Source organism: Citrus sinensis, chromosome 4 (assembly GCF_022201045.2).
Source record: "Citrus sinensis cultivar Valencia sweet orange chromosome 4, DVS_A1.0, whole genome shotgun sequence".
In the NCBI taxonomy this organism is placed as follows: Eukaryota; Viridiplantae; Streptophyta; class Magnoliopsida; order Sapindales; family Rutaceae; genus Citrus; species Citrus sinensis.
Window position 1 is genome coordinate 25,345,590 of NC_068559.1, and position 22,697 is coordinate 25,368,286.

The 22,697-nt window shown below is 34.3% G+C and overlaps 4 protein-coding genes and 4 non-coding genes across 9 annotated transcripts; 7 read left to right on the forward strand and 1 right to left on the reverse strand.

Annotated features, from left to right (window-relative positions):
• Nucleotides 1–619: 619 nt before the first annotated feature.
• Nucleotides 620–9,265, forward strand: LOC102628752 (uncharacterized). 2 transcript variants are annotated; one of them, XM_006484022.4, is made up of 21 exons: nt 620–1,242; nt 1,596–1,681; nt 1,825–1,926; nt 2,290–2,396; nt 2,491–2,591; nt 3,278–3,365; nt 3,690–3,778; nt 3,970–4,109; nt 4,216–4,381; nt 4,516–4,651; nt 4,788–4,884; nt 5,225–5,354; nt 5,823–5,882; nt 6,031–6,149; nt 6,490–6,614; nt 6,722–6,946; nt 7,158–7,318; nt 7,408–7,571; nt 8,185–8,267; nt 8,354–8,439; nt 8,848–9,265. In XM_006484022.4, the coding sequence occupies exons 1-21, from the start codon at nt 1,030–1,032 to the stop codon at nt 8,989–8,991; spliced, it is 2,622 nt and encodes an 873-aa protein (XP_006484085.1). In that variant the 5' UTR covers nt 620–1,029; the 3' UTR covers nt 8,992–9,265. The 2 variants fall into 2 exon arrangements, with proteins under 2 accessions (XP_006484085.1, XP_024956249.1); XM_025100481.2 differs by lacking the exon at nt 1,596–1,681 and having other exon boundaries at nt 1,085–1,242.
• A 420-nt stretch (nt 9,266–9,685) lies between these two features.
• Nucleotides 9,686–12,639, forward strand: LOC102628450 (60S ribosomal protein L17-2). The gene is made up of 7 exons (XM_006484021.3): nt 9,686–9,855; nt 9,948–9,984; nt 10,116–10,156; nt 11,711–11,941; nt 12,026–12,128; nt 12,219–12,286; nt 12,382–12,639. Exons 1-7 carry the CDS (start codon nt 9,853–9,855, stop codon nt 12,418–12,420), a joined length of 522 nt encoding a protein of 173 aa, XP_006484084.1. The 5' UTR covers nt 9,686–9,852; the 3' UTR covers nt 12,421–12,639.
• On the forward strand, nt 10,717–10,846 carry LOC112499096 (small nucleolar RNA snoR74). Its single transcript, XR_003066622.1, has one exon. It is a non-coding gene; the product is annotated as a small nucleolar RNA snoR74 (small nucleolar RNA).
• On the forward strand, nt 10,900–11,028 carry LOC112499095 (small nucleolar RNA snoR74). Its single transcript, XR_003066621.1, has one exon. It is a non-coding gene; the product is annotated as a small nucleolar RNA snoR74 (small nucleolar RNA).
• Nucleotides 11,137–11,268, forward strand: LOC112499094 (small nucleolar RNA snoR74). The gene has a single exon (XR_003066620.1). It is a non-coding gene; the product is annotated as a small nucleolar RNA snoR74 (small nucleolar RNA).
• A 905-nt stretch (nt 12,640–13,544) lies between the features above and the next one.
• On the forward strand, nt 13,545–13,652 carry LOC112499115 (U6 spliceosomal RNA). The gene has a single exon (XR_003066638.1). It is a non-coding gene; the product is annotated as a U6 spliceosomal RNA (small nuclear RNA).
• A 1,382-nt stretch (nt 13,653–15,034) lies between these two features.
• Nucleotides 15,035–16,096, forward strand: LOC102628157 (signal peptidase complex subunit 1). The gene is made up of 2 exons (XM_006484020.4): nt 15,035–15,202; nt 15,651–16,096. The coding sequence occupies exon 2, from the start codon at nt 15,651–15,653 to the stop codon at nt 15,927–15,929; it is 279 nt and encodes a 92-aa protein (XP_006484083.1). The 5' UTR covers nt 15,035–15,202; the 3' UTR covers nt 15,930–16,096.
• Nucleotides 16,097–18,831: 2,735 nt separating this feature from the next.
• On the reverse strand, nt 18,832–21,960 carry LOC102627863 (small ribosomal subunit biogenesis GTPase RsgA 1, mitochondrial). The gene is made up of 5 exons (XM_006484019.4): nt 21,074–21,960; nt 20,168–20,389; nt 19,883–20,077; nt 19,583–19,776; nt 18,832–19,388 (listed from the first exon to the last, which is right to left on the reverse strand). Exons 1-5 carry the CDS (start codon nt 21,734–21,736, stop codon nt 19,193–19,195), a joined length of 1,470 nt encoding a protein of 489 aa, XP_006484082.1. The 5' UTR covers nt 21,737–21,960; the 3' UTR covers nt 18,832–19,192.
• Nucleotides 21,961–22,697: the final 737 nt, after the last annotated feature.

Below are 22,697 nucleotides of genomic sequence, written 5' to 3' on the forward strand. Positions count from 1 at the left end.
TTAAGAGATTTTATCAATTCAAGAGATTTTATTAATCCATACTAGTTAATAATTGACACCATATATTTTAATGATCATACTGTATGTCAAAATTACAATAAGGATTTATTTTACATTTTAAGATCAAATGTAAAAAAATTATATTAAAGAAAAACTCGTTTAACTGCGATCATACTATTAATGATAGTTGAATGCAACCACAGGCAAAAAACAAATGTTAGGCATTGGTTTTGAATTATTCACAAATGTTAGGTATTGGTTTTGAATTATGTATTAATTTTCTTTCAAGATATTACTCTAGTGGAGTAGTGGTATGGTCTATTCCAATTTAACTTTTTGAAGAGATAAGAGAGATGAAAAAATAATTTTGTATTTTGACCATTCCCCTCTGCCTTAAAAAAAGAAGAAGAAAATAAACAACTATTCTTTCGACAAATTATTTTCAACATGCAACAAAAATATACGATCAACGATGTGCTTTGTGATGGCATTACTCAACTTACCACCAATAGTCCAATAATACCAAACATCATCATAAAATCATTATTCATTACCCGAATTTTAAACATACAACAACGTTCCTTTTGCTTGCGATGGCGAGCCCAGAAAGCCAATCCAAAACGAATACAAATAAGCAATCGGCCCCACTTCGAGTCATCGCTCCTTATTTTTTAAAAAAATTTCAAATTAAGATACTCGGCAAATCGCCCATCAAGAGGATTCACGAATCGCCACGCAACCGAAGGGAGCTCCATCTGTAATGTTTATTCCTTCACTCTTCAGTTCAGTTCGTTGAAAGAAAGCCAGAAAACAGCATCTTCGAGAACAGAACAGACGTATAAAACAGATGACGTTGCATTACGCACACTTTGTCATTTCTCTATATAACACGCAAGCAACTTTCTCTGTGCGTCAAATCTACTCTAAACTGCGCCGTTTTTGAAACTCCGAAGCTATAAGAGACGAAAGATCGCCTTGAGGTTTGCCGAAAACCAGAGAAGAGAGAGAGAAAGAGAAAAAGAAAAAAAAATGGCCTTTCGATTCGATTACAGGGACGTCACAGCCTTCAAAGTTTTGCTTGTATTATCATTCATGTACGGACTCATGTCGGCCTTGGTCTACTCAATAGTTCACTTGAAGTTTGTAAAGCCGCTTGATTCCGACGCGCCTCTTGATCGGTTCTCCGAAGCTAGAGCCATTCAACACGTTCGCGTTTTGGCCGATGAGATTGGTGATCGCCAAGTGAGTCCACGATAACTTTTTTTTTTTTAATTTGTATTAGAAAAATGAATATAAGTACTTTGTCAAGGGAGTTATCAAGGGAGTTAACTTTTATATTGTCAAGGAACAATAGGAAATATAAAGAGAAATGCATACAAAATCGAAATTGAAGTGTTGTGTCTCTGAGCCGACTGCTGTTTGTGGAATATAATCGCTAGTGGTCTGTGAATGATTGACAAGCATTGGCTGTCAGCGCGGGTGTTTAACACACACTTTAATAGCTCTACTGTCAAATTTAAGCAGAGGCTTGACAATTGCAAACATATCCATAATATCTTGTGTTAGAGTTGTTCTAATGTTGAAATTGTCAACAGGAAGGTCGGCCAGGCTTGAGAGAAGCTGCTGTGTATATCAAAACACAGTTGGAGGGTATAAAGGAGAGAGCTGGTCCTAAGTTTAGGTTGGTAATGTTGTCTGGATACTTGAGGTTAAGTTGTATACTTTCTAATGGGTTCATTTGTGTTTTGTGCTAAACTTAGAGAGTGATTTTTGGAATTTTGTGTTATGTTTATTAACTTATATTATTTATTGTTTAATATGCAGAATTGAGATTGAGGAGAATGTTGTTAATGGCTCCTTCAATATGATATTTTTAGGCCACAGTATATCTCTGGGGTATAGAAACCATACAAATATTGTCATGAGGTAAACCTTGTTATTTGAGATTATGGCCTTGGAATATTTTTCCCCCTTACTGATTTTGTGGGATGAAAATCAATCGTTTAGGAACAAATAGAATTTTTTCAATGTTGGACAAAATATGATAGTGATATGTCTTTCAGGCAGTAGGGCAATTAGATCAAAATCATTTTACAGGAAAAGAGTTAAGAGAACACTATTTTATCTGTATCACGACATAGAGCATGTTATCATGCACGAGACTTCTTGTATGTCTCTGCCGCAATGTGAAAAGAACTTGATCCACGTGTACTTACTTTTAGAAGACAAAGCATTGGTGAATAAGTCGTGTTAGTTTTTATGTGTGAAATAACTTGTATTTTTTGGCAGAATATCGTCAACAGACTCACAAGATACTGATCCGTCGGTTTTAATGAATGGTCATTTTGATGGTCCACTTAGTTCCCCTGGTGCTGGCGATTGTGGTTCATGTGTTGGTGGGTACTAAGAATGTTGTCACTGAATTGGTCATACTTTACAGGGGGTAGTTGCTTCATCATTTCATTCTTTCTCCACTTCTTTTGTACTCAGCATCGATGCTTGAACTGGCTAGACTTACTGTAGATTCTGGCTGGATTCCCCCTCGGCCTATTATTTTTCTATTCAACGGTGCCGAAGAACTTTTTATGTTGGTAAGAATCATAGCAATACTTGTTTTGAAACTTGGTAGTTTGAAGAGACTTCTATCTGTGTTACCAAATCTTCTTTGGCACTTGCTGGGTCGCTTTATTTTATTTTATTGTATTTTTTGTGAATTTTGGATGTTATACTCTTAGGGCTACAGATAGCTGTATTTTATACTATATAGCTGATAGTTAGCCTTCTACTGAGCTATTTTTGCTGCCCTTGTGGACCTGTGGTTCAGTTTTGTATTTTCTTTCTTTTCTTTGAATCAAGTATCTTGTTTCTTGCCAAAAGAAACGAAGGGTTAAAAAAAGGAATGCATTTTGCGTTGTCAACATTCAAAACTGAATTTGTTATGTTATTCTCAAAGTTGGAAGTCTCTGGTTATTTCAGGAAATTTCAAGATAAAAAATATCGATGATTAAGTGAAATTGATGCATTGATCAGTGATTTTGGATTTAAACATCATGGGCAACTGTGACAGAGTTGGAGGATGAATTAAGCTATTCATATTTTTTTTTATTTTTCTGTGGGGGGAAAAATAGAAAGAAGACTTAGAGAGAGAGAAGGAAAAGACAACCACAAGCTTGCTGAATCTGTTATTTGATTGTTTTATGAAAATAAAAATTTCTTTCTATATGGAACTTCTCAGAAACTTAAGAATTTACAATTTACTCTGCTTATTTTGATTCAGGGTGCACATGGCTTCATGAAAGCTCATAAATGGCGTGATTCAGTTGGAGCTGTTATAAATGTGGAAGCATCTGGGACAGGAGGTCTTGGTATGATAGCTTTCGGTGCTAATTTTATTTCCTTCAACTTTAATGGTGTGTATGTTGTAATGATACTATTTTGTGACTGGAACAAAGTTTCTTTCCAGTGGATAATTGGTGGATGGGTGTTACACAACACATACAAAATGCTTTGTCCGGTTCAAATTAGATTCTGTATTGTTGTCATGTCATGACATTTTCTGTCAATGTGGTCTCACGAAGGAACCTGGGTTGTTAGAGGACGTGTCTTCTGCTTTTAACTTTTGATGTGATGCTAAATTTATTTCTTGGTGCTGCTACGCTCATTCTGATCATTATATTGTTGCGTGACAGATTTAGTATGTCAATCTGGGCCCAGTTCTTGGCCTTCTTCAGTCTATGCTCAGTCAGCAATATACCCAATGGCACATAGTGCAGCGCAGGTTTTTCTTATTTAGTATCTATATGTTCTTTAAGTTTAAAATTCCTACCTATCTAGTGAGCATTTCATTTGTGGTTGTGAGCGAAGGATCACATTACATTGGAATAATTAATTGTTCCAAACAATACAAGACATCCAAATTCCTAGCAACAGGATTTTGACCACACTTATGCATCTACTTTCTGTGTGCAGGATGTTTTTCCTGTTATTCCAGGAGATACAGATTACAGAATATTTTCTCAAGATTATGGGGACATTCCTGGCCTGGACATTATTTTTCTCATTGGTGGTTATTATTACCATACTTCTCATGATACAGTGGACAGATTATTGTATGAATTACATCTGCTATTTTGGTATAAATTTACTTGTGTGGAACTTTAGTTTTATTTCAACTTCAAGCACTTTCTCTTACATTTTCGAGATTTTTTAAAACAGACCTGGAAGTGTGCAAGCACGGGGAGATAATTTGTTCAATGTACTTAAGGCCTTTAGCAATTCTTCTAAGCTACAAAATGCCCATGATAGAGCATCTTTTGAAGCTACTGGCATTAAAAACAAGGATGAACGTGCTATTTTCTTTGATTACTTGACATGGTTCATGGTAAGCCACATGAAAATTGCTTGTTCTCTGCTCAAAGTTTATTTATTGTATGGTAACTATTACGATACATTATTTAAATAATATATTAATGGATGGTTAATATTATTCCTTTACTTTGATTGTGAATCTTTGAGATATATTATTCAAGAAGCAGAGCCACGGTACTTCATGGGATTCCCATTGTCATCTTCATCACTGTCCCATTCTTTCTGCGCCTGCTGAACTCTGGCCTGCATTCTTGGTTTGCGACATACAGTGATTTTGTGAAAGGTAAACTGGCCAGCTGATTTATTTTTTCTGAAGGCATTCTTGTGTCATATTTTCTGCTCTTTAAGAGCATATTGATATTGAACTTCAACCTTTGTCAAAGATTTCTTTAACATTGTCAAATTTGTTTATTTCGCAGGAATGATGATCCATGCTACTGGGAAAATGCTAGCAATTATTTTTCCAATTGCCTTTTCAGTCCTAAGATTGTTGTTCTCTGGTTATGCAATGAGCTGGTGTGCCTTTTGGTTTACATCTTTTTCTATTTTCTGGCATACATATGATTTTTTTTTTTTGTGTGTTGGGATGAAACTTTATTTTATGGAATCATACATTTTTTCTCATAATAATGTTTATGTAATAGGTATAGCTTGTCTGAATTTGAGAGAGTAACTTTCTATAATGTTTTTAGCATGTAGTGGGAGCAAATCACACTTTTAGACTATTCCTTGCCATTATCATTCTGCTTCATGCTTTAAATATTTTCAAGAATGATATTTCTGAAGGTTCTTGTTAACTGCTTGAGTATCCAGATTCGAAAATACAAAAATATCTCAAGGTTATTGTGAAATGCAGGTTTGCTCATCCATTCTTGGCTTTCATGATGTTCATCCCTTGTAGTCTTCTTGGTCTTTTGATTCCAAGAATTCTTTGGAGTCATTTTCCCCTATCTCAAGATGCTATGCTTCTGAAGACATCAAAGGAGGTAAAATTTTAGTTTCATTTACTCTGTTTTCAGTTTACCACAAAGGGGGTATAATTAAGATTATCACCTATGAATTTGCAAGCTTTCTGTCAATAAGTGCTGCATGTGTTAGATTTATATTTTTTATCGGACTTTATTGTATGCAATTTATGGCAACTACAAGATGCTGAACATACCATGAAAGTGGATGTGCAAGATTCTTGGTAATTTACTGCCTCACATCCACCTATTTGAAGAAATATCAAAATGAAATTTAATGTCGTATCTTTCTTCATTTCAAATACTGCTTTCTACCTACATTTCAGGTTGAAATTATGTGGTTCAAGATTGTGTTAAATTAACAAAAACTTAATGCAGTTTTAAGCTTCTAGAATTTTCATGCTTATTCAATAACCAAATCTGACTCTCGTCGATGACTTGATCTAATGTAAATCATAAGAAACCTCTGTTATGGCATGATTCTTGCAGGCACTATCTGATGAAGCAAGATTTTGGGGAGCATTTGGATTTTATGCTATGCTTACAATGGTATGTAGCAGGAACATTATTTTCAAGATAAGGCTATCTTTTCATAACAGTTCAATTTATTGCTTTATGGGATGACATTTGCATATTATCTTTTTTCAATCGTTAGTTTTGTTATTTGGTTTGGCTAAAATAGCTTTTGTAAAAACAGGCTTATCTTGTAGCTGGATTGACTGGTGGTTTCTTGACATTTATTGTGGCTACTTCTATGCTTCCTGCATGGATCTTCTTTTGCATATCAATCAACTTTTATGGTCGTCGATCATTGAGGTATTTATTTTAATGATTTTCCAATTAAACCAGTGTTTCATTGTCCATACAGAAGACATATTATAAAGATACATAAATAGCAATATAAAAACTTTTATGTCATGTAGTTAGTTGCCATTTGCAACAGACGGTTCACGGTTGTACCATACCTTAAAGTTTCTAGCCCCTTTGATTTTTCTTTTTACATGTTATGATGTTAAAGTTTCGATCTATAATTTATTATTATTAATATTTTTATACTTATTTTTCGCTCTTATGAAAGTAATTTTTCTAATACAAAAGGGATATTCAAAGGGTAACAGAAACAAAGAATGTTGTCTGATTAAAGTTGTTTTTTCAGGTCAACATTATTTTACGTTGTGCCTCTAATTCCATGCATTACATACTCAGTTTATTTTGGCGGGTTTGTTGTCCAATTTTTAATTGAGAAGATGGGTATGATGGGAGCTTTTCCATCCCCTTATGGTCAGTGATTTTGAACTTACATCTTTCATGATGCTGAAGTAGTTTGATTTCCCAAGTTTTATAGATTTTTAAAAGAATTGTTGTGATTACTGTGCCGTCATTTGCAGGGTATTACATACAAGATATTGTAGTGGCAGCGGCAGTTGGTGCTGTAACTGGTTGGTGTGTGGGCCCTCTTTTACCAATTTGTGGTCTCTGGCTAGCCAGGTCATCTGTCCTGCAGTTTTTGTTGCATCTGACTGTGCTTGCCTTGGCGCTCTCATCACAGTTCTTTCCATATAGCACGGGTGCACATAAGAGGCTTGTTTTTCAACATACATTTGTTACTGCAGGTATTGAATGCAAATTGAATCAATAATATTCAGAAAACCTTTTAGCACACTTAATAAAGTTAAAACAAGCACAATGTTTGCTACTAATAATGATCATGGCCTGAACCCATGGGGGATCTGGGAGATGAAATGTTTACTGCTCCACTCATGATTAAACTTTGAAATTCTTGTTTCCCTTATGTTAAAAGAATATTTCCTATGGGATCGACAGATGCAAATCAGATCGTGGAATCCAGTTTTGATTTTTCCGTGGTGGATTCCAATTCTTTTCTGTTTCTTTTCAAATTTGCACCTGAAGTTGCAAAGGAATTGCACATTGGTCCAGAGTTCTCTCTTGAAGCTGCTAATGTCTCCCAACGAGAGACTTGGATGGTATTGCATTATCAAATTTGCGATATGAGATCTTTCATTTCTTTCTTTTCAAATGGCAGTCCTTGCTTAACCTCATGAATCCTTTGCAGGTGCTCTTTCCTGTATCCTTCTTATTCTCAAAAAGCTTGAAATTCCCTGCAACCAGTGATGAGATTTCAAAGCAATATGAGTATTTCCCGTATTTGTCTACTTCTAAGCCTCATACAACTTCTGGTGATGGATCTCGAAGAGTTTATTTGGAACTTTCCCTAGGGTAAGTTGAATGAAATTGAAATGTAGTAATATCTTATCATTCGGTTATCAAGTTACATATTTATATTCAATATTGGTTTCCACACTAATCATCTTAACACAAAAGTTAGCATGTGATCTCTGACAAGGTGAAATAAGTTCTTTGACTGTAGGGGACTCATACAAAAGTGCTGGGATAACAAAAGCAAGTTCTGGCAAGAGACTGATATGAAATTCAATCACTCACACACACACACACAAAAGTTTCATTCTTGTAGTCCAAGATTTCACGTTAATTTTCTTTTGAGCACTACAAATTTTTGGCTCTAGCCTGAAAGCGCTTTCTGAAACAGTGAATGTAGAACAACTTGAAATTATGAATCAAAATTGGGATGATTTTGTGGCTTAAAAGTTTCTTGAAAATACCTTGGTGTTAACTAAAAATGCATGAAAAAATAAGTACAATAGATTTAATTTAATTCCAACTCAAGGCCTGTACTCTGAAGTATGTACAAAAGGTGTGTGTGTATTGAACATATTGTTTGGTTGATGTTCATAAGTGTATATACTCTTATGAGGACAGAGTTCATATTCTACAGAAAAGTTTTACAGCATATTTATTGTGCTCCTTTCAGCTCATTAGAGGAGGTTTGGGTTGCAGTCCTTAACATCACAGGTCCTTTATCCAATTGGTCATTTGCAGACAATAAAGTTCCAGGTTTACAAAATCTTTTGGGTTTTCAATTGGTTTTCAATAGAATTATTTCTGATTGCATAATTTATCCCTGTGAAATTTTTTTACAGTTCCTGAAATAGTTGATGGTGGCCCGCCATCATACATTTGTCGGCTTAGTGGATCCAGCCATGAAAATTGGACCTTTTGGTTAGAAGTAAGGTTTTCGTTCTTTAGTAGTTTATTTGCGATCCTATCTTTTTTTTTTTCTTGAAATTTTTTGTTTATCATGTGGCAGTATTGTCAAACAAGCTTAAATACTATAGTTTAGGCTACTCCTTGCAGCTAAAACTTTGAAGTGAAATGAAAGCTAAAGGTCTAGAGTTCGAATCTACCGGACAGGAATTAAATTCACATGAAATGGAATGGACTGGCTGTGTTTGATACATGTAAAAAGTCCAAATGCAGCTAAGGAGGATTACAATTACAATTACAATACTATTGATATTAAGGAGGATTATGCATCCATTTTAGGGAGAATATTGCTCTCATAACAGACGTTCAAAAATCCCAATAATCAAGCTTTCTAATTTAAGTTTGCTCAACTTTCTTTGTGTAATTGCAGGCTAGCAGTCCTGAGAATTTAAGGGTAGAAGTTGCTGTACTAGACCAAGTTTTGGTTGATGAAGCAAAGAAATTGAAGGGCCTTTTCCCAGACTGGACAGATGTTACCGCTTATTCTAGCTTTAGATCCAGCTACACCTTTTAGCTTGTATACCTCCCACTTGTTTGGAAAAAGAAATAATTAGGTCCTCTTTGGTATTGTTTTCCAAATGCTGTTTTCTAATATTCATAATAGCTTCATCATCTGTAACTTTTACTTTAAAATTGTATCAAGTTGTGATGTGATTGAATATTAGCCTCTGAGGTAATATAATTTGCCGTCGAAAGTAGAAGTGTAACATTTCGTGACAGATACAATGAAATAATCAACGCTAATGTGGAGCTTGTCTTCAAATGAAGGCATCACTATTTTAATCCCATTTTCTGTTTCTTTTTTTTTTCTTCAGTTTTTTCACAGTGCAATCCCTTTACAACTTTTAACCGATCTTGACTCATGATTTAACTTAATATGTACGAGTGGAGTCCATTGTACATTTGTACTGCCGCATACCAGTAAAGCCACTTATTGACGCTGCCTTATGAAGGAATATTGGACAAATTCATTCATATTAAAAGAATTTACATTGTTTTGTTAAAAGAAATAAAATTATCTAGTCATCTGGTCTACTATGAATAATGTATTAGAGATTTCACAGAGAAGAAATCTGGAAAATCTGTAAAATACGTGGCAGGACGGTAAAATATGTGTGCAAACTGGAAAGCGATTGCCTCGTGATAAGACGACGGCGTGAAGTACTTACTGGGCCTTTCATAACCCAGTTACAAAACCCTAGCCCAAATTAAAAAAGGAGACCACACCACGCAGTTAGGTTTTTCAAGGAGCTAGGGTTTCACATTTCCCTTCCTATAAAACGAAGCCTCATCGCCTGTTTTCGTCTCTGCTGCTCGTTCAAAGGAAAGCAAACCCACTTCACTGATACAGAGGCAGCATCCAAAATCAGCCACCATGGTACTTGATTACATCTATTATCTACTAATTTTCGTCAGTTTATTTACAATCTTCATGGCTTTGAATCCAAATTTATGTTTTTAACTTTTCAGGTGAAGTACTCAAAAGAGCCTGACAATCCTACCAAGTGTATGTTTCCATTTATTTCACTTATCTTCTTTTCTTTCTATCATAGTTAGTGGATCCCCTTTTTAAGTTTTTTTTTTGTTAATTATTCATTTCTGTTTCGTTCTAAATGTAGTGTTATGTTTGTATTGCAGCCTGCAAAGCCAGGGGCTCTGATCTCAGGGTTCATTTTAAGGTACGTTATTGTTTATAATATTGTTGATAGTTATTGGTGATTAGTGTCTAAGAGCCTTACGTTACAATCAGCTGTTCCCCTGAGTGATCTGTTGGCACGTCTCTCCTAATATTAAGAAATCAATTACATTGTCTTATTTTTAGTGGCTGATGGTTCAGTTACTGGTGAGACAGGTGTGGCAGTGGGAATTTGGGCATCTGTTTTGAACGATATTGCAAATTATTTATTTCAATATCCCCATGAATTTTCTTTCTTTTCTTTTTTTTTTCCTGCTTGCTTGTAAATGTTTTTAAAGTACTAGCTTATTGTTAGTATGTTGATGGAAGAGCTATGACTGTTATGTAAGACCAGGAGATGATTGCAGTGATAAGTGGTCATTGGTGAGATTGTTTTGATGGTTAAAGATTAATTTTCTTTTTTGGCTTTATTTGGACATTACTTGGTTTAGATTTGTGTTGTTGTCTCAAATGTACTGTTGTTTGGATTCTTTATAATGTTGTTAATATAAAGTGATGCATTTTCAAATCTTTTATGCACCAGTGCTGCCTCACCTGATGAAAAAAAAAGCAGGTCCTTGTTGCCTTTTTGTCAACATGGTTCTCATGAACTTCAGGAAAATTACCTTCATTGTTATTGGGTGAACCTCTGTAGTTATTGGTGGCTGAAGGTTCAGTAAATAATGGCACATTGTTTCTTATTGTAATTTTTTCGTCCCAACTTATGTCTAATTCTTCAACCTGGTGAAAAAAGCAGGGTCATGTTGTCTTCTGTGAACACGGCTCTCGTAAACTTCAGGAAAAGTAACTACATTATTATTGGGTGAACCTCTGTTGTTATTGGTGACTGAAGGTTCAGTAAATGATGTCACATTTTATGTTAAATTTGTATTGATGTCTGATATATACTGATGTTTGGATTCTTAAAATGTCGTTCTGTAATTTTTTCTTCCCAACTTATATGTCTAATTCTTCAACCTGATGAAAAAAGCAGGGTCATGTTGCCTTCTGTGAACACGGCTCTCGTAAACTTCAGGAAAAGTAACTGCATTATTATTGGGTGAACCTCTGTTGTTATTGGTGGTGACTGAAGGTTCAGTAAATGATGTCACATTTTATGTTAGATTGTACCTAAGTTATGGTTTTTCTCTCTCTCCCCCCTAGTTTGATTGTTAGGGTGCTCCTTTTGGTCACCGTTTAGCGAAATGTTCCAATTGCAGGTCCTTGATGACTTGCCATTTGTTTTCTTATCATACTCTGCCTGTTGCTTGGTGTTTTGTTTTTTGATACACTAGGTTCAGTTTCTGAAATTCGATATGGATGCAATAGTCTCTAATTTTATTCAGTTATAACAGCTAATGAAGCCCTGATGCAGAAACTTGCTCTGAAACAAAAACTGATTTGGTAGACTTTATCGTCTGCTTTATGTTGTGCCCATGAATAATGTTTCATTGAATGATATAAAATGTCTTGAGGATACTATTTTTTCCTTTTTTTATTTCTCTACTTTTTGGCTTGTGGAAAATCTTGATTTTTTGTCCCTTTATTTGTTTTATAGAACACGAGAGAAACTGCCCATGCCATCAGGAAATTGCCTTTGACGAAGGCTAAGAGGTATTTGGAGGATGTTATGGCCCATAAACAGGCCATTCCCTTCACACGATTCTGCGGTGGTGTTGGACGTACTGCTCAGGCAAAGAATAGGCATCCAAATGGACAGGGACGATGGCCTGTCAAATCAGCAAAGTTCATTCTTGACTTGCTCAAGAATGCTGAGAGTAATGCTGAGGTATGTCTCTTATGTGTGTTTACAGATTGTTGCTGTCTACATAATTTCTGTTGGCTAATAATTGGTTAATAAATGATATTTTAGGTGAAAGGTTTAGATGTTGATGCACTCTACATTTCTCACATCCAAGTCAACCAGGCACAAAAGCAAAGGCGCCGCACATACCGTGCTCATGGAAGAATTAATCGTATGTTTTTAGTTCTTTTCCACTTGTGCTTAATATTTTTATGTTGATGTTTGTTTCATACTTGATGGTAAACTTGATAAAAATCTGCAGCTTACATGTCCTCTCCCTGCCATATTGAGTTGACCTTATCTGAAAAGGAAGAGCCAGTAAAGAAAGAGGTAATATTATTACCTTTCACAGTTTTCACTTGGAGTGATTGCAATTCAGAAGTTACACTTTTATAATGTCTTATTTTGTTTTCTTTGCCTTGCAGCCTGAGACCCAGTTGGCAACTAGCAAATCAAAGAAGTAATTGTCTGAGGTTTAGCATAGCAATTGGAGAGTGCATTGATTTTCTATTTTGTGTTCTTGATGAAGTGAGTTTTTTTACCTTTAATAGTGACTGAGATGTTATTTAGTCAAATCAGACATCATATTTTGTTTATTTCATATTAAGTCCAGTTTACTGTTTTGTTAGAATCCTCAGTCATACTGTTGGAGCTTTATGAAAATTAAAGACTTTTCAAGCTTATTTTGAAGCTTAGAGATATGGGTGTATGAGTTGTCATTCCAAACCAAATTCCATTATCAGCTAATCGAATCTGAATATCTTGTAATTGATTGGTTCGGTTTAAAACTCCTTGTTGAGAGATTTATTTGTAATTTGTTAGAGCCGGTTCTGTAGAAACAGTGCAAGTATTTTGGCAACTTATGAAGAATGACAGCGCTTTGAAGAAAAAGATAGTGGTGAGCAAAGCAATGATAATACTTGAACTGAATTAGTAAATACCAAAGGCTTCCGATGGTCATCTGTTTGTTTGGTTGTCGGGATCTTTCTAATTCATATTGTAAATTTTCAACTTATACGCAAGCTCATACTCTATTTTTCTGGTATTCATGTGGAAGATTACTTGCGTAAACAATGAATTCATTACGGGTGAAGAAAGGTAATGGACAGCTCAATTAGTATAGATTTAGAAGGGCTAGTTCGGGATTATGATGAATGTGTTATTATGATTGTTGTGAGCCAGTTTGGAATTGTGGCTAGTTTGAAATTGCAGTGGTTCATGAATGTGCTGTGGTTGGTGGAAGTTTGAAATGTAAAGCATATGCATTTGGTATGTTTTATTAATAAAAGTGTTTTATTATATAATGATTAAAATAGACACAAGTTTAAATTGACTTTTATTTATAAATTAGTGTTTATGAAAAATAAGAGATCATTATATTTTTGTTAAAATATTAAGGTTGAGAATTCTAAAACATTGTGCTAATGTATTTAATAAGTTGTTTATAAAATTTAATCTTTTTTTAGAAACTGTTGTCAAAATATAAAAATTTATAAAATAAGTAGTACTTGAAAAAATTATCAAACACAATTTTTTCAATTTTTGTCAGAAATAAGATACTTATAATATTTTAACCGTAATTTCAAATGGAATTTTAGGAACAATCTCTTCTGTAAAATTAAATTGATACATAAAAGATTAGCAAGACCCCTGTACTAGGATAACATGAGCAAATCAGGAAAGAGTCTAAAGAAATAAATTTACGAGGCAATGGTTAGGAAGGAGGATAGGTTAGCCCTATCTCAATTAGTGTGGTCTCAAGTCCTACAACAAAATAAAAGGGCTAATGGGAAATTTAAGAGAAAATATTTTAGGCAGTGTAGGAATAATTTTTTGAAAAAGATATGCTAAATTATCAAATACCCACTTGATTTATTCTACATATTATTTCACTATCAAAATTTTCTGACAACTACATTGTTTACCTAAAATTTTTAAGTGTTATCATTTACCACTAAAATGTCTATTTACCCTTGAGTTTGTGAAGACAATTTGTGAAGTTTGTGATCCTTGGATTGAATTTGAAAAAATATTATTAGCTTGATATCGCCCAACATGAAAGAATCATTAGCTATTTACAGACATCAAACATCAAAATCAGAACAGTGCTTCTTCCTCTAGTAGATGAAGGAGCAACGGTACCTCTGCTTCCTTTATTACCCCAAAACTGAGCTTAATCTATTCACTTGAAGTCTTCACCGTGTCGTACGAAGGAGTCATTTCATTTTTTGACTTCCAGCCATCACATGCTGCACCAAAAGGTTTGGTAAAATTGATGATTTTGTTATTGAAAATAGTGGGTTTTGTGAAAAAGAAGAGATAAAGTTTAAGGAGCTGTTAACTAGAATTTTTTTTTTTTTTTACCAGAGTTGTTAGCTAGCTGTAATTATTTAATGGTGGCAAGTCGACGACGACTATTATTATGATGCACTCTATAAAATGGTGAGCCAATCAATCTAGATTAGTTCAAAATCAAATTTAAATATAATACAGCCCCTATGGGGAATATAAAAAAATGTATTGAATAAATTCTTTATATATTGAAATTTCTTAAATACCCTTGTAATCTTGATAATTTTCTAACAATGTTAACATTTTGGTAATAAAATGATAACACTCAAGACTTTAGAAAGAAAAGTATACTTATCATAAAATGTTAGTAGTAAATTGATATACCAAATAAATCAAGTGGTTATTTAATAATATATGAGTAATAATATAGCCACAAACTCTTGTATTAATTTATCTTATACAAACTAATATGGCGTTAATTCATTTATTGAATTAAATATCTCTTTATCTACATAATTTATTTATATTATTTTATATTTTTATTCAACCAATAAATTAATGACACATTAATTTATATAAGATAAATTTATATAAAAATTTATGACCGTATCATCACTCATAACATATATCCCTTCTTTGTCTAAATCCTTGACGTTGTATTGTTGTCTTCAGCCCGCCCATCCTAGTGGCAAGTTGCAATGTCTTTAAATAGTGCCTTATCCACCAGATAATTCCTAGTAGTCTTAACTACTAATTTCTGCGTTTACACAACGGTTTGCATTTTCTTGTGACCTGAGGGTGCATACAGTAATCCAATCCTACGGCTGTCAAACGTTTACCGTTCACAATATACGTATACATATTCATTCAGATCCGTGCACTGCTCGAGCCTCTAACTATTAGTTTCTTGCGTTCGGGCACATTTCCGCTCTCCACTTGACTCTTCGTATCACGGTAAGTGCGAGCCTTCAAAGCCCTCTCCTTCGCGATTTTTAATTATACTATTAGTAGTTTTGTGATTGTATTAACAAATTTCATTATCCTTAGAACATTTTGTTTTGAATAACTCTGTTTGATTGATCAAAACCCGTCAAGGAAATGCCGTTTCTTCGGCCATGATTTGCCCTTTTTGGGCAAAATATCACTATATCGCTGCTCTTTCTTTGAATTTGAATTACATAGTTTGTTTTTTTTCATTCTCTTCAGCAGCAAACAGATCCTTAGGGTTTCGTCTGTAACTTAATATTTTAAGATCTACATGATTGAAATGAGGTTTTTGTTGTCTCGTTAGAGTATAGCGATTCAATTAAAATATTTTTTTATCTTGAAAGTTTTCTTATTTTCTAATTTCTATCATAGTGGATTTTTTTTTTTGGGTGCATTTTTAATGGTTCAATTGTAGATGGATTGGCAAGGGCAAAAATTAGCGGAGCATCTGATGCAAATTTTGTTGTTGGCATTCGCTGTAGTGGCATTTGCTACTGGTTACATAATGGGATCATTTCAGATGATGATTTTGATATATGCTGGCGGGGTTGTTCTCACCACACTGGTAACTGTGCCAAACTGGCCTTTCTTTAATCGCCATCCTCTGAAGTGGTTGGATCCAAGCGAGGCTGAAAAACATCCCAAGCCTCAGCTGGCTGTCAACTCGAAGAAAAAATCTGTTAAGAAAAATTGACTTATCAGGTGTTAGCATTTGGTAGGAACTTCTTTACTTTTTTGTTGTGGCTGTGGTCTTCTTAAAAGAGGATGATACAGTGCACTGGCTTGCTTGCCCAACAGCTTGAATTTATAGACAATGATAGAAACAATTCGCTCTTCTATTAGTATATTGCGTTTCCTATGCATGCCATGCTTTTACCGTTATTGCTACTGTGTTTGTTGTAATGATTGTAGGCCGGTTGAATTTGTCCATTGCGATATGGCATTGTAGATAATCAAGTAATGGTTTTACAGCCATTCGAGATTAGGTAACTTGGTTTGTAAGAGTGTCGTCATAGTTGCTGATGAGAAGGATTGTTCTCATAAAAGGGGAAAAGATCTTTGAGAGTATTCTTTTAAGTAATTAGTATAAAAACAAATGTTATAGATTTGTACAGGTTCATCTGAATCTGAATTTACTGTGTCAGGGATGGTTCTTTGCCTTCTTATAAACTTATGAGAGTGTTGTTGAGTGGTTGAGACAAAAATGAAGAATACGTGTGATACTTCATCGGACATCCAATTGCAATTGTCTTTCTTATGGAAAAGGTTTACAAAAACATAAGGTTGCTGCAACTGATGATTGCCTTACCTACTTTTACAAGAATATATCAAGTAGGAAATTGATGATAAAATAAAATAAAGAGAATAATAATTTCATGGAAGTCCTTGAAAACCTTATAGCCCTTTGTTGATGTGAATCAGGTCTCTTCTGTTGCATGATTTTCTTAGTTACTTGGAGGGGGAAGGCTGTCTCCCATGGTCATTTAAATATATTGATGTTCAGCCAGTGTATGTGATTTGTTTGAAAGTGTTAAATGTGGCCCTTTTGTTGCATGAAATCAAAGTGTGCTGTGTGTGCATGCTCTGTTGAACGCTAAAGGGTGCGTCTGGCCCATTGTATTAGATGTATTGTGTTATGGTACATATATTGTATTAGCATGCATTGTATTAAATTGAAATACTTTGTTTGGTATGGTATGAATTGTACCATATGAAATAATATTATATTATTAATTTAATTTTATTAATATTTTAGGCTTGTATTATTAATTTTTGAATTTAATTATTAAATAATTATTTTTGTGTTAATTTTTATCATTTAAATGATCTAACAGTATAAAATAATAAAATGTTACAACATTATTTTATATTATTATAATAATATTATATTGCAGTATAATATACTATTAAATTTAAAATATAGGATTATATAATTATATAGTATAATGCACACTATATTATATTGTAAAACAATATAATATTATAAATTTATTCCTAATTTTAGTATTTAGTAAATGGGTAATTTTTAAAAACCTCCCATGAAGTTTGGACTTGTTGCAAGTAGATGGCGAGAATTGATTTATTTGTAAAAAACCTCCTACCGTCAGTTAATTTTAACATTGACCGTTAGTTGACCTTGCAAAGACAATATTACCCTTAATAATAGTTTGTAAACAAAAATAACTAAAAAAAAAACTAAAATTGTTGGCACAAAAAGCACAAATCTTATTTTTTGACAATTTTATCCTTGTCAATTCCAAAGATTTACAATATCATAGGTAAAGATTATGACTATTTCATTTTTAAGTTTTTTATTTTATCTTTCTTGTAAGAACTTTAAGGAAATATCAAACATTTAAAGAGAATTTTTTAAGTTTTTAATTTTATATTTTTGATGGGAACTTTAAGAAAATATCAATAATTTAAAGAGGGTAAAATAGCCAATAATTTTATTTTTTTTTTAGTTATTTCGTTTACAAACTATTGTTAAGGGTAATATTGTCTTTGCACGGTCAACTAACGGTCAATGTTAAAATTAACTGACAGTAGGGGGTTTTTTACAAATAAACCAATTCTCGCCATCTACTTGCAACAAGCCCAAACCTCAGGGGAGGTTTTTAAAAATTACCCTTTAGTAAATAATAGATGATTAAATAAAATTAAAGTAATTTTTATATATTTGAAAGTAAAATAATGTATTATCATTCATTTATTTAAAATTTTAAGTTTGTTAATGTTTATATTATTATCTAAATTAAGTTTTATTTAAATATAAATATAAACTAATATTCGATAAAGCTAAATTCATTATAATTTATTGAATAATAAAAGTTAAATGATTATATTTTTAAAGTACAAAAAGTATTTTAATACAATATTAGACAAAACTTTTTGCAAAATGGGTTTATTTTATTTAGCTTTCATTGTATTAGTTATAAGGCAGTGCAATACAACTAGAAATTGTAGCCAATCATGAGCTATTTCGCAGGTTTTTGGAGACGAAATTAGATCTGAACAAAAACTGCCGGGCACCATTGAGCAATTTGGGTGCCACAAAGATATCAAAATGCGTTCTAACTTCTCAAGGACAGATTTACGCTTTTAGTACATCCATCTCGAAATTGGAGCCTAGAAGTCGGAAGAATTGCAAACTTTCGGTGCCTGCTTGAACGGTTGAACCCCCCTTATATTCTGATAGCAGAGGCCTGGGTCTGTTAATTCCATAGGACAACATTGGTCCATTGGTGGGCGCTATTCAGGTGACTGCTATAGAGTTGCCGATTCAGATGATTTTACACGGGAGATCCAGTTGAAAAAAATCCCGAATTGGGAAATAAAAAGGCATCTTATTTACTTGTTTGGCACTAATCTCAAACACAGCCCCCCAAGCAAAGTCAAACTCTCCCGCTTTGCAGGTTGCTACTGCACTTGAATCCTCTCAATAATCTCAAAAACAACGGCAGTACAACCTTGATATGTAAACCAAAAATTCCGTCCTCGGAATTAAATTGCATTCATTCGATTTCATGGATAGCCATGATGTGAACAAAATAGAAGCCATCAACGAGTGACAAACCCTTGGACCGAAGAAGAGATGAACAAACTTCAGTGCTGTATTCAATATTACACTTCAAGATCCTCGCTACCTGACAAATTTTGATATGTGCATAAGAAAAAAAACTGCATGTCAAGCACAACACATGTCCCAAGAAATTGACATTGGCTTTAGGAGCCCTCTCAATACCAGCCATTACACAAGGATTAGACTCCATCCAAAGTAAGAAACCTTTACAAATCTGATTAGCATCAGGCTGAAATCTGTAACAGTGAGTAAACTTCAAGCACTGTGACCAGAGAAGAGGGGGAAAAAAAAAAAAAGAGGATCAAGAAACCACTCATTTACAATGATACTTGCATTCCTTTTTTCTTCTTTTGGTTGATAAGTAGATGCAGCTTTTACTGGTTTTCATTCCTTATAGCTCTGACAATGGGATCATTTTCCAAGTCTATTTCGTCGTCATTGTCATCATCATCCAGCTCATCTAACTCGTCTAGTATCGACTGATTGATTCTCTTGCGAGACTGTCTCCTATGCTTCTTAGGCTCCAATCGCGGTTCAGCTTGCTGTACACCCATGTCTCCCACCTTATACCTGCAACATATCAAGAGTTGGGATACAGTCATTAAACCAGAAATGTTCTGCCATTTTCCAACATTCTTTCAACCGACCTCTCCATGATATTGACCATTATAAACTAATTAAACCCCAAATACATCTAACTATTGGCTCAACAAGGATTCAATATTTTTTATATAGAAACTGACATCATATCTGATTTTGCTTACCTCACATCACCCTCTCTTTTGGTTCCAAATGTCCTCAATTGAAACTCCTCTCTGATTCTGATCTCATCAAGAAGTTGAAAATAGTATTGATATCTTTCCCAATCCCCTTTCACAACACACCCTGGTTCACCAAGGTGCAAACAGTTGTTGAACGAGCATTTCACAGGCTCATTGGCCTTAAGCATTTCCTTAATCTGATGAGAAAATCAAAAGGAAGAACTTCTAAAAGTTTGATGCAAATAATTATAAAGTAAAATTAATGAAGCATATGAATCATATACAGCAGGCCAACTGCACAACCTCTGGGAAAGTTTGTGCAAGAGATTGCTTAGTCACTTTCAATAAACTAGGCTGGTTAAAGCCAGGAGTATCAGCAAGATAACCCCCTCCAGATAATGGAAGCAATGAAACATGGCGAGTGGTATGTTTCCCTCTGCCGCTCTTTGTTGAAACTTCTCCAACACGCTGATCCTCGAACCACTTACTACCTAAAATCTGAAAACAGCACATGAACAAAATTGATTCAATGAGAGAAAGAAATAAAATAAAAGTAAAAGTAAAGGAGCAGGCTGAGGCAAAACCCACAGGTTCAAACCAATTATCCACATCTGCAGCATCAGAAGCATGGGGACTGCTTCTCAAAGCATTAATAAGACTAGACTTTCCAACTCCACTTGGGCCCACAATCACAGTTGTTTGATCTCTCAAAGGTTGCAAAAGAGAATCAAGTCCAAGTTTTGATTCAACGCTGCAAAATAATGGTTCATAGCCCCAAGTATGCAGCCTAGACTTCCACGTATTCAGGACCTGCAAAGCCAAAAAGTTGTAGTATTACTATTAACAGGACCTTAAGAGAAAAGAGAAGGATTATAACATGATTTACAACGAAGAAAATGAATACTCACTTTTCTTGTGGTACTGCCTATGCCAGGGAACAAAAAAAAAAAAAAAGGCTTATAAGCTGTTTGAAAGAACACCTATGATGTGCTTCTTCAAATAGAACTTCAAAAGTTTTCTTTAACTCAAAAAAAAAAAAAAATTACTTTCAAAACTTACATTGAGTGTTTCTTCTCTAAAAAGAACTTTCATTTATAAAAGTTTTACAAAAGTACTCTTACTTATTTGAAAACACTTCAAACAAAATCAAAACACTCACTAAATTATTACTAGATAGCTGGAAATTTCCTTTTTTTGTAATTAAATCAAATGCCATTTGAGAGACAGGTTTGAATCCATAAGTTACATTAGACTGTTATCATATTTTCTTCCCAAGGGGGTTAAAAAAAAAGTTCGATTAATGTTTATTGCAAAAAGAATTAAAGCTTGTTTATCTCAAACAAAACTACAAAAGTGTCGTATATTCATATGCCATTATTATCCACCAGAAACTACATCTACATAATACAAAACCGAAACCAAACTTAAAGAGCAGAAATTAGGGGGGGGAGAGGAAATAATCAAATTAGGATTATAGGAGACAAACATTCTAACCTCTTCATCCACAAGTTCTACTTTATTCAAAGCCAGCGTAAGTGGAATCCCAGTGGACTCAGCCTCGACCAAGAACCTGGTGAGCGCAAATGGCTCGAGCTTGGGCTGGTCCATGGAGAAAAGCAAGAGCAAATGATCCACATTCGCCACCGGAGGGTCCAGAATCTCCGTGCTCCGTTGAAACACATTCTCAATCATGCCCCTGCGATCCACCCAATCAATGGACCCCACCACCACCTTGTCACCGACCAAAACTCTCCGTTTTATCTTCTTCAGCAGCGCCCTCACCACGCACAGCAACTCCACTCCTGTTTTGTCATTACAATCGGAGGTTCTAGAAGGTTCCGATTGTTGTACGATGACGCGCATGAAGTTCGCCTGCGACGCGGCGACGGTGCCAATGGCTTGTGACTCGGTGAGGTCAGGTTTGTTGTCGGGTGAGAGAACCGGAGCGAGAGAGGAATATTCTTTGAGAGTGTGCTGTTTGGCCCTGAGGTGATTTTTGTTTACATAATTTTTTTGTTTTTGTTGTTGGTGTTTGGCTGCTGCGGTGACGATTGTGAGGTGAGTTAAGTGACGGTGCTGGATGGTTGACGCGTGGCGGAGGAGGTTGATGACGGTGAGGCCTCTGTGACGGAAGAGAGAAATCGAAGGTATCGGCATCGGAAACCGGTGGATTGATGGAGAATTTCCGATCAATTTTTTTGAAACGGAGAGAATTAGATGAAGTTATTTTGACACGAGTTGGGCGTTTTATCTCCGCTTTCGGTCTGTTGGAAGAAGCGGAAGCATTTTCAGCGTGGCCGTGTCCAGTAGCTTCTTCTACTGATGTTTAACAACAGCAACTGCAGCCACTGCCCGCTAGCTGAGAAGTCAAACGACATCGTTTCGTAAGACCCCCATGGAATAAATAGGTTACTATAAGTTGTATAATTGATAAAACCAAACAAACAAACAAACAAAATCTGACGGTTGCAATTACACGTAATAAATAATAATCTTCTTGTTTTATTAGTATTAAAAAAAAAAAAAAAGTGTGGCATCAATAAACTGTAGATTTGAGGTCTGCCTGCATGCTTTACGGCTAACACTAGTGACTAGCTGCTTTGGTTTGTTTAGAAACTACCTTGCCTCCGTTATACCAAACACCCAATTTTGACATTTTCTTAAACAGTTCTCATTGTTTTTGGTAAATAATAAAAATTTAAAAATTTAAAAACTTTACACAATAAGCCTAATTAAAATATAATAATTTTAGAATTCTAAAAAATTTATTTGGCATTTTCTTTAGCAATTTCTACTGTTTTTGGTAATATTAAAAACTATAAATTTCAATAATTTTACAAAATAAACCCCAATTAAAATATGAAAATTTTAAAATTCTAAAAAATTATTCTCTCTCGGTTTTCTTCTCAATCATTTTTGTTCTGCTTTGATCTTAATTTATTCATTTATCCAACATATAATTAGAGAGTCTTCTGGAATATCAAAAAATAGAGAGTCTTCTAACCACATAATTAGATTAATTTCTTGAACACAAAATCTCATAAAAATAATGCTTGCATTCTCTTAAAAGAAATCTATTGTGTTTATTTTTATTTATTTTTACTACTCTAATAAGAAA

Excerpts from the sequence above, each read along its gene's own strand:
- LOC102627863 (XM_006484019.4), bottom strand. The coding sequence starts at position 21,736 with ATGCCGATACCTTCGATTTCTCTCTTCCGTCACAGAGGCCTCACCGTC. Across the intron at positions 20,390-21,073 it reads TAGAACTTGTGGATGAAGAG|GTCCTGAATACGTGGAAGTC; the intron begins GTTAGAATGTTT and ends TTGGCTTTGCAG. Across the intron at positions 19,389-19,582 it reads AAAAGAGAGGGTGATGTGAG|GTATAAGGTGGGAGACATGG; the intron begins GTAAGCAAAATC and ends GATATGTTGCAG.
- LOC102628752 (XM_006484022.4), top strand. The coding sequence starts at position 1,030 with ATGGCCTTTCGATTCGATTACAGGGACGTCACAGCCTTCAAAGTTTTG. Across the intron at positions 2,592-3,277 it reads CCGAAGAACTTTTTATGTTG|GGTGCACATGGCTTCATGAA; the intron begins GTAAGAATCATA and ends ATTTTGATTCAG. Across the intron at positions 6,150-6,489 it reads TATGGTCGTCGATCATTGAG|GTCAACATTATTTTACGTTG; the intron begins GTATTTATTTTA and ends TTGTTTTTTCAG.
- LOC102628157 (XM_006484020.4), top strand. The coding sequence starts at position 15,651 with ATGGATTGGCAAGGGCAAAAATTAGCGGAGCATCTGATGCAAATTTTG.
- LOC102628450 (XM_006484021.3), top strand. Across the intron at positions 10,157-11,710 it reads ATCTCAGGGTTCATTTTAAG|AACACGAGAGAAACTGCCCA; the intron begins GTACGTTATTGT and ends TTTGTTTTATAG. Across the intron at positions 12,287-12,381 it reads AAGAGCCAGTAAAGAAAGAG|CCTGAGACCCAGTTGGCAAC; the intron begins GTAATATTATTA and ends TTTGCCTTGCAG.